The 13535-nt window shown below is 27.6% G+C and overlaps 3 protein-coding genes across 3 annotated transcripts; all 3 read left to right on the top strand.

Annotated features, from left to right (window-relative positions):
• Positions 1–668: 668 nt before the first annotated feature.
• Positions 669–1975, top strand: Bm628 (Uncharacterized protein; the record flags this gene model as incomplete). The annotated part of the gene is made up of 3 exons (XM_043076444.1): positions 669–776; positions 1184–1226; positions 1803–1975. The coding sequence occupies 3 exons, from the start codon at positions 669–671 to the stop codon at positions 1973–1975; spliced, it is 324 nt and encodes a 107-aa protein (XP_042932378.1).
• Positions 1976–3180: 1205 nt separating this feature from the next.
• Bm17355 (Uncharacterized protein) lies at positions 3181–7032 on the top strand (the record flags this gene model as incomplete). Its single annotated transcript, XM_043076443.1, has 9 exons — positions 3181–3262; positions 4689–4751; positions 4974–5238; positions 5451–5535; positions 5650–5715; positions 5798–5944; positions 6017–6164; positions 6577–6674; positions 6781–7032. The coding sequence occupies 9 exons, from the start codon at positions 3181–3183 to the stop codon at positions 7030–7032; spliced, it is 1206 nt and encodes a 401-aa protein (XP_042932377.1).
• Positions 7033–12236: 5204 nt separating this feature from the next.
• Bm17354 (Uncharacterized protein) lies at positions 12237–12532 on the top strand (the record flags this gene model as incomplete). Its single annotated transcript, XM_043076442.1, has 2 exons — positions 12237–12343; positions 12448–12532. 2 exons carry the CDS (start codon positions 12237–12239, stop codon positions 12530–12532), a joined length of 192 nt encoding a protein of 63 aa, XP_042932376.1.
• Between the last annotated feature and the right edge of the window lie 1003 nt (positions 12533–13535).

Here is a 13535-nt window from a genome sequence, read left to right as displayed (position 1 = left end):
ACTACCATTTAAAACAAATAACAAAAAGAAGGAATTAGCATTCAGAGAAATTAGCTTCGAATTCTCGAACTGTTCTACTTAAATTATTGATAAAGAAAGTATAAGAACACACTAAGAGAAGTAATACGCAACGACAATATAGTGGTGCAATTAGTAAAGTAAAACGATAGTACAATAATGACAATATAGTGATGAGGTTAGTAATAGAACCCTACAATGATGCATCCAACAGCAAATGTAATAAGCAATTATAGTGATTTATAATGATATTATCGTGATCTATCAGTAATATACAACGATACCGTAGCGATGCAGTTAGTAATATACTACAGTAATGCATCTGTCGCCACAATGCGAAGCTGTAACATAGTGAACAAAGACTATTGTTTTAAATGATTTTAATCTACTTTGTAACCTTAGCATCTATAGAAATTTTTTTCCTTACAAAGCCATTCATTATAGTTCCTTGTTTGGTGTGACTCGGTTGCGAGGTGTCTAGCTTGCTTATATCTTTAATGGTTTATAATTAAGTTACATTTGTGTGTTAGATATCAATTCATTATTGTAATTTTGTATAATATTTAATGTTATCTGTGGTTTAATTACCCAAGTTTGAGGTTTGAATAATAAAGTATTTCACGAGGACTCCCACAGTACACGTACACAGAATGGAATTAGTACAGATTCGAGAATCTACCAGTATCGAAGATAAAGAAGTCAACGATCTGAACTATCAAGAAAGGGAAAACTACTTTGTTTCGCAAGGAAGCAGGGAAGTAAGAAAGAAATTCTAGATTTGTTTTTACAGCATAAATTTGTTTTTTTTTTTTTTCTTTTTTTTTTTGCAGAGTGTAGACTGATACTGTAGTAACTTCAAAAGTTTTTCATAAGTTGCCAGTTGGGAAAGAGGAAATCAAGAATTTAAGAGAAAAAATATAAACAGTACGAACTGGGCAGATTAAAAACTGTTTAATCTTTGATAGCTTTAATTTAACAAATCTAAAATAAAAAGCTTCCATTTGAGCATTTCTTTTATTTTACAAAATTCTGTTTCACAATGTTTTTCACTATATGAAACCGTTACAATTAATACTTTTTCGGGCATCTCAAATAGCTTTGATATCGTCGGTTATAACAATTTCGAACCATTATTGAATTCAGAATTTCGTCTGATCCTTCACAGTTCATTGATTTCGATCAGTTGAGTGAAATTGAGGATACAAGCAGTAAATGTATAAACATATATAAACAGTCTATGTGTTTTGTTTTTTATTTAATCTGACTGAAATATGTAGAATTGAAGTTCTTAATTTCAGATTAATGGAAATTTCGTTCACTTAATAGAAATTTTGTACTAACGCAGGAAGAAATATGAATTCCTAAAAAGTTTGTCTTTTCAAGGATTTGTTTGTTGCTCATTTTGTAATTGAATACTGTCCAATAAATCGCTTACTAACCGCATGACAGAGCGTTGAGTTGAGGAGGAAATTTTGCTCTCCCATAATTTTTGATAGTGTCATGGTGCTTTCATTGGTCACCTAAATTTCTGTGCTTAATTAGTTTTATGCTTTTTTGACAGGACACATGTCAATTTACAGGTTTCATTTCGCAAGGATTTCTGATTTGTTGTTGTTTTGGATATAAATCGATTAATTGAAAATGAATGTTTAATAAAATGTACAACTATTTTATTGATTTTCTTGGAGCTTTCTGGAATTATATGTGATATTTCCGGTTAGGACTTTATTATTTTCTTTCTCAAAAATGTTATCAATCATACAGTGGATTGAAATCCATTTCAGGTCAGGAATGTCCAGAACGTGACGGTTTGTTCCCGCATCCTACTGATTGCCATTTGTTTATTCAATGCGCAAATAACATTGCATATGTGATGCAATGTCCAGCGACCACTTTCTTCAATGACGCAATCAAAGTTTGCGATCACATGACGAATGCGCCGGATACATGCATCTAATTTGTTGTTCTCCGTAGTATGTTAGTTGTAGAATAAAAGTGTTGATAGAGTTGTGAAATTTGTCGAAAATTTGAGAGTCGAGTTAGACTATCGTGTGCTCAACAGCTTCCATTGTGTTTTATTGCGGTTGGCACAGACGAATGCATTGAGTGAAAGGCCTATTGTAATGATTTTATTTGCTAGCAATAATAAAGTGGTATTTTGGTAAAGTATCTATGAAGATAAATGATAATTAGATGAGGAAAGTAAAACATTTCAATGAACTGAATTAAACGAATGTGAGAGAGCAATGTAACTTGTTGATACAAGAAAACTTACCAAAGACAAGGAATTTAAATCCTTATATTCCAATAACAAGAGTATGATTATATTGAGTAAAGAGCTATCAGATGATCTTTACACTTCATATATACTGTCAGTTTCTCATCTCATAAGAATGACTGTTTGCCTAGAAAACCTTTACGACATTTGAACATTGCAAACCACATATTAATGCACATACTTTTTGTTGACAGTTAAAAATTTCTAAACAAACAGATAAGCAATGGGCTTACATAAGTGTTGGAGTAATAATTGCTTAGGTGAGATAGCCTTTTGAAGAACACAAGTAATAAAAATTTCAGAACTGTTATTATTCATTTAATTATTATAAAGTGATTCCACACCTCTATCACACTATTATAAGTTAAAATCATTCTTGAAGAACCTGCAAGTATGGCGCCAGCTAGAAATCTCTCAAATCTTAAGGGACCACTTTTCATGTCATTTACTTTTCTTAAACTATTATTTGAAACGTTTTCGAATCACTCAGAATTTGAAATTTTATTGAACTATATTCATTAAACCAACGCTATATTAACAACCCAATTAGTTTCTGATTGCAATAAAATGCTTTTGAGATAATTTTTTATAGACAATTTCAACCTAGTTACTGATCTGCAAAAATTCAGCACAGAAATTGAATCGATAACTCTAACAAATATATATGTCATTCATTTATTTCTTTGTTGAGACTGTGTAATCCATTCGAAGTCATAATCAGAGATCGACCGTAGTATATCTATAAGAAGGATTAGTGCTCCCAGGTAAAAGAAAAATTAATGATGGTGATGATGATAATCATGACAAGGATGGTAATGATGACGATGATGAAAATCGATGATGGTTGATGATGATAGTGATGTTTGGTGATGATGATGATAATCATGACAAGGATGGTAATGATAATGATGAATGATATTGATGATAATAATCATGATAAGGATGGTAATGATGATGATGGTGATGGTTGGTGATGAATGATGATTGGTGATGATGATTTTTTCGCTTATAATTTTTGCATTGATTCCCTTTTGACACGATCATACTTAATTACTTAATTGCTACTTGGAGCGTAAGCAACGTAAACCAGACGTGAGGTAGGAGTAGTGTGATCCTTATTAAAATGTTGCTCTTGAACTAGATTAATGTTAAATTAATATATGTTTCGGATTTTATATCCTAGGTGTATTTTTATAGCGCTGTACGGTAATTAGAGATATAGTATAACGAGTTATGTTACTGCAGTTGGAATGGGTACGTTTGGAATCATCTGTTGATAAATTACTATTTCCTTATTGCAGCACTTGTTGCTCTGTTATCCTTTGTTGAAAAAATGAATAAGTGGCTTTACAAAATTATTAAGAAGATTTCAGAGCAAAAAAGCAGTTTCTTGAAATGTTTTTATGATATTTTTCCTTTTGTAAATTGGATTTGGTTTTCATATCAAAGTGTCAGTATGGCAAGGTTGTTAATTGGTCTACAGTTTTACCGGTGTTCGTGTGGCTAGAATAAGCAGTGCAGTATGATTTGTAAAAAACTGGAGGAACTGATTGTCTTTAAATATCTTTGGAGTAGTTATAACATTAACTTTATGTTACACAGAAGTGATTTTCTATGCATTTAATGAATTTTTTCAACTAACCTGTTTGATCCTTATGTATTTAAAATACACTTTATAGCTATTAATATCCACTCCACTTTTCTGGGTAGTTTTAGATGTGTAAATGCTCACATATTTTTACATTTCCTTTTACAAATATCAAATTTAAATAGTGATTATTTCATTTTTTTTTCAAAAATATTTTAGTAATTGTTCAGGATGCAAAGCGTTTATTTGCAAAGGAACATTTCTTGAGTTTTTTTTTTGATAGAATGGTAAAATATCCCTAGTATGTTTTAAATTTTTCGTATTTCATTAAAGCACAAAAAAAAAAAAAAACACTCCTGCACTTTTTTGTTGAAGTTGACATCAACCAATTTTGTATTTTATCTTGAATTATTAATTTATTATTCAAATGATTTTATATATATATGTGTTTCAGTATTTGAAAAATTTTTTCTTAAATTTTCAATTTCTATGTGTCACAGACATAGTTTTTTTCATTGGTATTGACATATAGTTGAAGATTTGTCTCATTAATATAACGGTGAATTAATTCTTTCATTCTTATTACAAAGTGTGAACTAATTCTTTCATTCTTATTACAAAGTTCAATTGCTTTATTGCCCAGGCATCTTTGTTAGGCAGTTTTAAGCCGAAATTTTTGAGGAATTTGAATTAATCGAATAATGTTTTATTAGATTTTTTTTTTTTTTGGAATCAAGGAATCTGGATTTTCAAAATCGCGGGTCACCATTTGTTATTCCTTCTTCTAATTATTTTGTGTTTCAGGTTTCTTCAGGTGGAATTCAATCTATGATAAAGAAATGACATTAAGTAGGGTTCGAATATTCGGTGTGTTTCTAGAAATTGTTGGAATAGTTTATGTGAATTATTTCGAAAAAGAGTTATGTAATGTGGATTGATTTGAAAATTTTAGGTTTTTAAAACAAATTAATCCGTCCATCTAGTTTTTATAAAATTATAATATCAGTAAAATACAAATGTTATGGTACCGAAGTGTTCAGTGTTACTTTAGTAAATGACTTGAAGAGAATGTTATTAAAACAATTTCAGGTTCTTTGCTTAGGCATGTGAGATCTATGCTGCACTGCTGTCCATATAGTTCAAGCTATGCAATTAATGATCGGTTACGATTTGAAAATGAAAATAAGAAAGATGAGCAAGAAAAGGAGGTACGATCAAAGTATGTATTCCGACCACGCTTACCGGTTCTTATCGAAAATGATTATTTTGATGCGTCGTTCCAGTACGAATATGATAAAATTTGTCGCGAATGTTATGCCTGGGATTCAGAGATGAAAGCTGTTAAAACAGTATGGTTAGTAAATGTGGAGAAATATAATAATATTAAAGTGTTCAATATTATTTTGTAAAGAGAAATAATTTTATTTTAGAGTTTATTTTTTGGTTTGGAAGAGAAATTTTTGTGGTTTGAAATAAGTAGTAAAGATGCTGATTATTATGCCTTTAAGTACTAGTCAAATATTTTTCTTCTAACTCATCGATAAGTTAATTTTCGTTTATTTTTAGGGCAAGATTGAAACCACCGCCACAGGAGAAAGTTGAAGAGGATGTATTGGTAATTGGGAATCTAGATTCGCTTCCTTGGGCTCCGGTAAATTGTTGCGAACTTCTAATGTTTTTTCTCTAGAAGAAAAAAACAGAATATTTTACTGAATATTTGAAAATTTTCAGAGAAATAACTAGCTTTCCAAGTTTACTGTTGCAGAATGAGTGGTGTATAGAGCGAGCATTTGATTGCTACAGGAATAGACGAGACGTTACACGAATTCATGTGAGCATTTCAATTTCTTTTGATTACTGGTAGAAAAATGCTAACGTATATCGTTGTAAATTTGAAATTTACTGCTTTTCAGTTAACTATAAAATATTTGGAAATGTTGAAAAGATTACCGAATCTACAAATTGGTCTTATGTTAGACATGGCTCATCATATGCAACAAAATCTTCTGATAAAAAGAACTCGAAAGTTGTTCGAATTGGTGTGTCAGACATATTACACTGTAAGTTTTAATACGTTGAGATTGACCTGCATTGTCTTTCTAATAATTTTTCTGAAATTCCATCATTTTTAGGGTAACTTGAAAAAGCTGATAGAAAGTGATGAAAATGCTGAACCTATTGTGGAACACATGCATAAAGTAGAGCAATTTGAAGCCGAAAAGCGTGAAGTGCTAAATATCACTGAACAAGATATCGTCACTGTTGCTCCAGGTCTTTATGGTCAGTTTCCAGAATTGATTTTAAATGATATCTTAAAGGATATCATGTTTTTATGATTAAAAAAACTCATCAAGTTTGTGCGTTATATCGAGCTTATGATATAGCAAAGACGGAAATATCAGACTATCTTAGGTGTAGAAATGAAATTGATATCTGAGTATTTCAGTTTCCCAAGAGATTCAGTCTGGGGATTTTGCTATTATAACACTGAGAAATTATATTCAAACAGGCCAGAACTTGAGATAGCTTTCTGAAAATTTTAAACAATTTCGTTAATTAATATACGTATTAGTATATTTAATATCTATTTAAATTATATTGAAGATGTTTGAATTAGGTGTCTTCAAGTTACTCGCTTCTTTTTTCAAATCTAAATGAATGCGAATCATTTTCAAACATACCACTTTTACAGGTGCCATTCAGGATTTCTTCCGAGTTTATTTTGCAAGTACTTATTCATTATCAATAACGTGTTGTGCATTACATCAGAAAAACATTCTATATCGTGTGGTAAGTTTTCATTCCATTAAAGATATTAATGGAACTAATTTTTTTTAATTCATTCAGCATTTAAATTTTTTATCTTCTCAAGCTCAATGTATCAAATTCATTTTAGGCTGATAGGAAGTATAAATTAACGAAAAATCAGATTGCTATGCCATATGAATACCCATACAATGTACCATACATGATATTCGGTAATTTTGGTTATTGGTATTCACGAAAAAGAAGACGGTTCGAACTTCATGATCTTCATATTTTATCTTTCCCAATACTGCCTTGGTATAAAGATTTGCCCGGCACAGAGGGGAAGTTCTTTTCACCAATATATGAACGAATCCCATTGTCTAAAACTGTTTTTAATTAGGCAATGATAACTTGTGATTAAAAAATTTGTTCAGTAGGAATCATATTTTGTATATTTCTTTTCTATGAATTGGACATTTTTATTAAAGCTGATGATGGTTTCACTGTCATCATCAGCTTTAATAATGTGCCATAATATTACATATGAAGTATGGAGTAGAACTTGTTATGCATTGTTATGTAGTGTTTATGCAAATTATATTTACAACAGGTGGTATTTTTTAGCACACTTTTATGATACATTTCAAGTCACTAGAGTCTCACAGATAAATCATTAAATTTATGCAAGATATTCAGATTCGAATCGAAATTTTCTTTTCATAATTATATCATTTGTCTTTTATTTATTGTACTTGTTTTGTTATTGTTCTGTTTTTACTATTTAATTGAAGTGATTTATCGTAGTAAATTTTTTCACTGATATTCTTCGTACTATTACATGACTATCAGAGTGATCTATTACTTTCATTAATGTACTTTTCGCTTATAAATACTCGTAGAAAATTTACTTACTAAAAAAAGTGGATAATGATGCAAATAAAGATAACATCATTATTGGAGGTATTTATGTACTGTTTTCTTATATGCGAGTTGATAGGTTTATTATCATACTTTATAAATTATTATTGTTGCGTATAATTTCATATAAACTATTTATCTTTTGATAATATGTGAGAGGTTCATCGGTAAATATTGAGAGGAAATGAAGAAAGTTATCATTCATTCATTATGGTTATTGGCAGTTCATTTATCAAAAATTCTCTCTTAGATATGTAATATTTTTCTTTTTTATTCCTGATTCCTGTAACATTTGATTGTTTTTTCGTTTTGGATTATTTATAGTGATAATTTAATCATTCATTTTATTGTTTTTATTATATAAGAAGATTTATTCGCAAATCTTATTTCATAGAAGTATTTGGGAATAGATTTTTGGGAATAGTACTTAAAGATTTTATCAGTTGATTAAGTAAGGGATTACTGAATTAAACTAATACGAAATTCCTTCCTTTTTTTCTTGTTTCTGTTTTTCATTTAAATTAGAAATACAATTAAAAAATTGTTATATTACTGCATTATTGTTATTGCCTTCAAACTTTTGCATTCGTTTCCATTTTTATTTTTTTCATTAACAAAGTACAATACGAATTTGTGATTGACATATTTTTATTCTGTAACAAAGTTTTGTAAAACATTTTAAATATGATGGATATCTAATAGGGTTCAGTATTGCTAATGCATTCTCGATTATCTATCAATTATTACACTGTTATCAGTAAATAATGAGAGGAAATGGCATATAATTGTTCAGATGATAAGAGAAAGATGGCGTATAATTGATCAAATGAAGAGAAATACCAAAAGATTGAATTTATCAAAGATGAAGGAAAAAAAATGAACAAAAGGAAATAGAAAAGAAAATAGTCGTATGAAAGGTCTTTTAGGAAAATTTACAAGGTTTGTCTTTTTTTGTAGTATAATGATATCTATAAAACAGAGGGAATATTTCTTATTCCTTTCATTCCCTTTTTTATCACAAATATTTTACTATGCAAATAATATTATTGGAGGGAAGAATTATTTTTACTCTGCAAATAAAGATGCCATAATAATAAACTAACATTTAGGAAAAGAAAAAAAAAACATGTAAAATAGTGGGTGTTTTCCATAGAAAAAAAAAGATTTGTTGACAATCACACATATATTATTATACTGATAACAATATTAATGACTAATGATAATAGCATTGATGACTAATAATTATTGATATTGTTAATATATAACTGATAAACTTAGAGGGACTATTAATGGTATTAATAACTTTAACTGTAAATATAATTTGTTGCTCATTAGATAATAATAGTCTAGAGTGGGTATTAATGATTTGTGATATTATCATTGTTCATATGATTTATTATTCATACGTAAATAAGCATTAGCTGATTGTTATTAGAATATGAGTTTCACAATTACTCTCTCATATTCTAATTATTATCATTAGTCATTAACATTGTTATCAGTATAATGATATGTGTGATTGTCAACAAATCTTTTTTCTCCTGTAGATAACATCGTGCTATTTTATATGTTTTTTTTTTTCTTCCTTTCTAAAATGTTAGTTTATTATTATGGTATTTTTATTTGCAGAGTAAAAGTATTCTCCTTTCCAATAATATTATTTGTATAGTAAAATATTTGTGATAAAAAGGGAATGAAAGGAATAAGAAATATTGGAAGGAGAAAATATAAACGAATTAGTGTGATACATAGTGGTCATCAAATTAGTAATTTCTGTTGTTTCGTCGTAAATATCTGATTCTAACGATATTACTACACTATATCAGGTCATCACATTGGTCATCTTTCTTCTTTCCTAAATACATTAATATTATCACTAATCCATTCGTTATGCTTATTATAAAATATTTTAATTTTATACTATTTAATAATTTGTATTAATAATAACTTAATTTTGTGCTACAATTATTATCACATATAATGAATAAATTCATCTCTTTCTGCATCATTTTTGCAATAATTTCAATAATTTGTTCTTTCTTTGTTTTCCAAAAAACATTGTTTTAATATAATATTATATTATATTATCTAAGAAATGATTATTTCAACAATTAATTATCAAATTTGATGAATTATACAATAATTCTAAAGTAATGATTGTATTTGTTGACATAATCATTTTTAGATAATATTATCGTTATGTTTTATAATTCATAGAAATGATCGGTTATAAAATTCATATCTGTGAAAAAAAAAAAACTTTTTGCCACAAATATTTTGAGTTCTTCTTTCATCGAATCAATATATCAATAAAATTACAAAGATGCCGACATACGGACATATCGATCTATCTGTCTGTCTCTGTCTGTCTGTGATTGTCATCATCTGAGAAAAATTTATTAAAAAAAAATGAAAAAAAAAGATTAATAAGCTGATAAATGTGCGACATTGCAGAAAGTTGTTGTTGTTGTCGGGAATGAAAAGCAGAAAGTGGAAAATGATCGGTTGATTTCATCTAGTAAATAACAATTGAAATTTGTTTCAATATGACAATTTCTTTTTCACTAAAAGATATCATTCCATTTCACATGGCATTTTTGGCGTATTTCATGTGATAACAATGTTGATGCGCCACATGAATTTATCATTTTCAATTTTTTTTTTCTTTTTGCAAATTTATTCAACAATTTTTAATTATTTAAGAAATTATATTATGTGATCGTTTGCAAAACAAGAAAAAACAAAAAATTAGAAATTTGTAAATCTTTCTTTTGTTTTGTGAAAATATATTTTCGAAAATCTCCTTGCATTTCCTCTTTTTGTAATTAATTAAATTTTAATAGAATTATATTGCATTCAATTGAACTGAATTGATTTAATCTTAGACATAAATTTTCCTGAAATAGAAAAAACTGTCGAATTTTTTTCTCTCTTCCTTCTTACATATATCATTTATTTTGATGAAAAACAGCGGAATGAAATGTTATAATTATTAATTGGATATTGTTCATAAACGGTAAATGATACGAAATAATTTAATGTGAAAGTAATTTGATGAAAACAACTAATCTTGATAAGTATAAATGTTTTCATTAAATAAGCTTATGCTTAAAACTGAATCAATTTAGATCAGTAGCGTGCATCATCATTCAATTAAACTTTGATTAATTACAAAGAGAAAGAGAGCAAAAGAAAAAGCAGAATTGTCAGAAAAAATTCAAAAATATATTGAAATGAAAAAGGCATGATACAATAATAGTAATTAAAAAAAAGCATAATAATAACAGCAATAAAGAATAATAACAATAGTGATAATAATGATAATAATAATAATAAATGGAATAGTGACAATGATATTGATATCATAATGGTAGTAATAATAATAAAATTTCTAAATGTTTAAAGTTTTTTGCAATTTCTTCAGTTTATTTCTTTTAAGTAACAAAAAAAAAATTTTTTTTTTGCTTTTCTCCTTGTTTTCTAAAAACTTTTTGAAACTTTCAACGGAAATATTATAAATCTTGTTTAAACATTTTTTCATTTTGATTACAGTTTAATTTCTCGTCTTCTTCTTTTCTCTTTCGTTTCTTTTTATCATATCGGCTTGTTTACTTTCTTTAAATTGATTGTTATTTTTCTTCTTTTTTTTTTTTTTTAAAAAAAAGAGGAAGAGAAAATAACAAGCATGTGAGCACTAGGCATAAAGTAAAAGTAATACGATATATATCTTTAGGAATATAGACTATTTTTTTTTATTTTTGGTTTCTTTTTTATAATAATTTTTTCTTACTTACCTTAAATTAATCCTCGAAATAATGAAAAAGACTAAATGGATAAAAATGAGCAATTTCAGAAATAAACGTATTTATTTTATTTTATAATTTATTTTGCTTTCGATTATTTTCAACTCACTGCACAATTATTCAACATTTAACATCAGATTTTTTTTTAACTCCAAATTTTCATTTTTAAAATATCTTTTTTTTTTTTTTAAAAAATGAATGTGTTTCATTAATTTTTTTTTTTGCTGATTTGAAGTGAAATAGTTATAGCAAGTTGAAAATTTTCAATTTTCGTGCTGTTCTTTAATGTTTTACTTGCTTCTTTTATCCTATTTCAAATATTTTCTTATCTTCTTCAAGTTATTGTTTTCTTTCTTTTTTCTTAAGTTCATTCTTTTTTTAAGTTAAATGATTTCTTTTAATTAATCAACAGATTGGCTTGACTTCTTCTAATCACTTCACTTAACTCACTCGATGAATAAAAATTCATTTGACCTCAATAGCATTCATTTATAACATAACATATGTGACATTTTGACATTTGTCTGGTTGCCTTCAGTTATTTTTCTTCAGTAAATAAAAAAAAAAAAAACAAATAAACAAAAATATAATCGATAACAGCAGTGATGGTAATAATGGTAGCAACACTGAAAATTTTATCATTTTTAATTCATTTATGCTAGCAAATTATTGATTTTTTTGTCCTTTTCATACTTTTAAAAATTTATACTGAATTTTTTTATAGTATGAAACAATAGCGATACCTTGGATAAATTAATAGCATCGATTGTTCAACTTAGCAATCATTTATCAGTAATGAAAGCTTTATGAAAAAAAAAAAAACTTTCATAAAAATATCCATCGTATTTTGACTATTAATCGTATCATTAAAGTTATAATAACGATGATGATGACTAGTAAAAATGATGGTAATAGCGTTGTTTATGATAGTGGTAGTAATGATGATAATCACGACAAGGATGGTAATGATGATGATGATGATGATGGTGAGTGATAGTTGGTGATGAGATGATGATGGTGATGGTGATGGTTGGTGATGACGATGATGATGATAATGGTTGATAATGATGGTTGATGATGATGATGATGATTAGTGATGGTGATGACGGTGACGATGATGGTGATAATGGCGGTGATGGTGATGATGATGGTGATGATCCTGATGATAAACGTCATTGAAATATTTCGACACAACTGTTCCTCCTTTTTTATCCTTCTCTCTCATCCCTTTCCTCTTCTTTTTCCTCCTCCTCCTCATCTATTCTTATCGGTTTATATTTTATGTCATTATGACCGTCGATCATCGCTATTTCTCTTCTTTCATTCTTTTTACCTTCATTTGTTTGATATAAAAATTTGATAAAAAATTTTCAATCAATTTTAATTCCGATTATTAGTTGCTAATTTAATTGCATGATACTTCTGACTATTTTTAAATTATGCAGAAATTTCTCATTCCTTTTCTTTTCCTGTCAGTTTTAATGAAAAATTCATTTAACTTTAAGCAGAGTAACACAGAGTTGAAAATGTATGAGGAGAAGGAATTCATTTAAATCTAAACGTGAAAGGAAGGAAGAATTCATTGAATCTATGATAATGTGAAGCTAGAAGTGATGTATCATAAGTTATATACAACAGATAAAGTAAGAATGTGATGTAATAATAGTTCTGTTAAATTTACTAAAATGTCAAATGGTAATAAAATTGCAACATTTCGATGAAAATTGGAAAAGGAATGTGAAATAGTTTAGAATGCTTTCTTGACAGTAACAAATTTCAATGCCAATTTCAAAAATTTATAAAGAAAGTTAGATGAAGTTAATGATTTATGTTTTATTTCTTCTCCTTTTTTCTCCTACTTCTCGCTTCTTACCATTTTCTTTTCCTTTCTCGCTTTATCTTTTCTTTTTTATATTCTTTCAAAATATAAACGATTCACTTTTTTTTTTTTCATTTAAGTCTATTTTTCATTTTATCACTTTTTTTTTATTTTTTGTAATTTTACTTTTCGCAGTGAATAATCAGTTTTTTTCCTCCCTTTTCTTTTTTTTTTTTTACTAATCGGCTTTTTAATTAAAAAAGATAAATGTTGTGCATTTTAGTTGGAAAGTTTTTTTTCTTTTTTTTGAGACTCAAATAAATGAAATGAAATATCTATTTTATGCTATTTAAAATTTTTTGA

The sequence above is a fragment of the Brugia malayi genome, assembly GCF_000002995.4.
Source record: "Brugia malayi strain FR3 genome assembly, contig: Bm_v4_Chr1_scaffold_001, whole genome shotgun sequence".
Taxonomy (NCBI): domain Eukaryota; kingdom Metazoa; phylum Nematoda; class Chromadorea; order Rhabditida; family Onchocercidae; genus Brugia; species Brugia malayi.
This window is presented reverse-complemented; position numbering and strand designations above follow the sequence as displayed.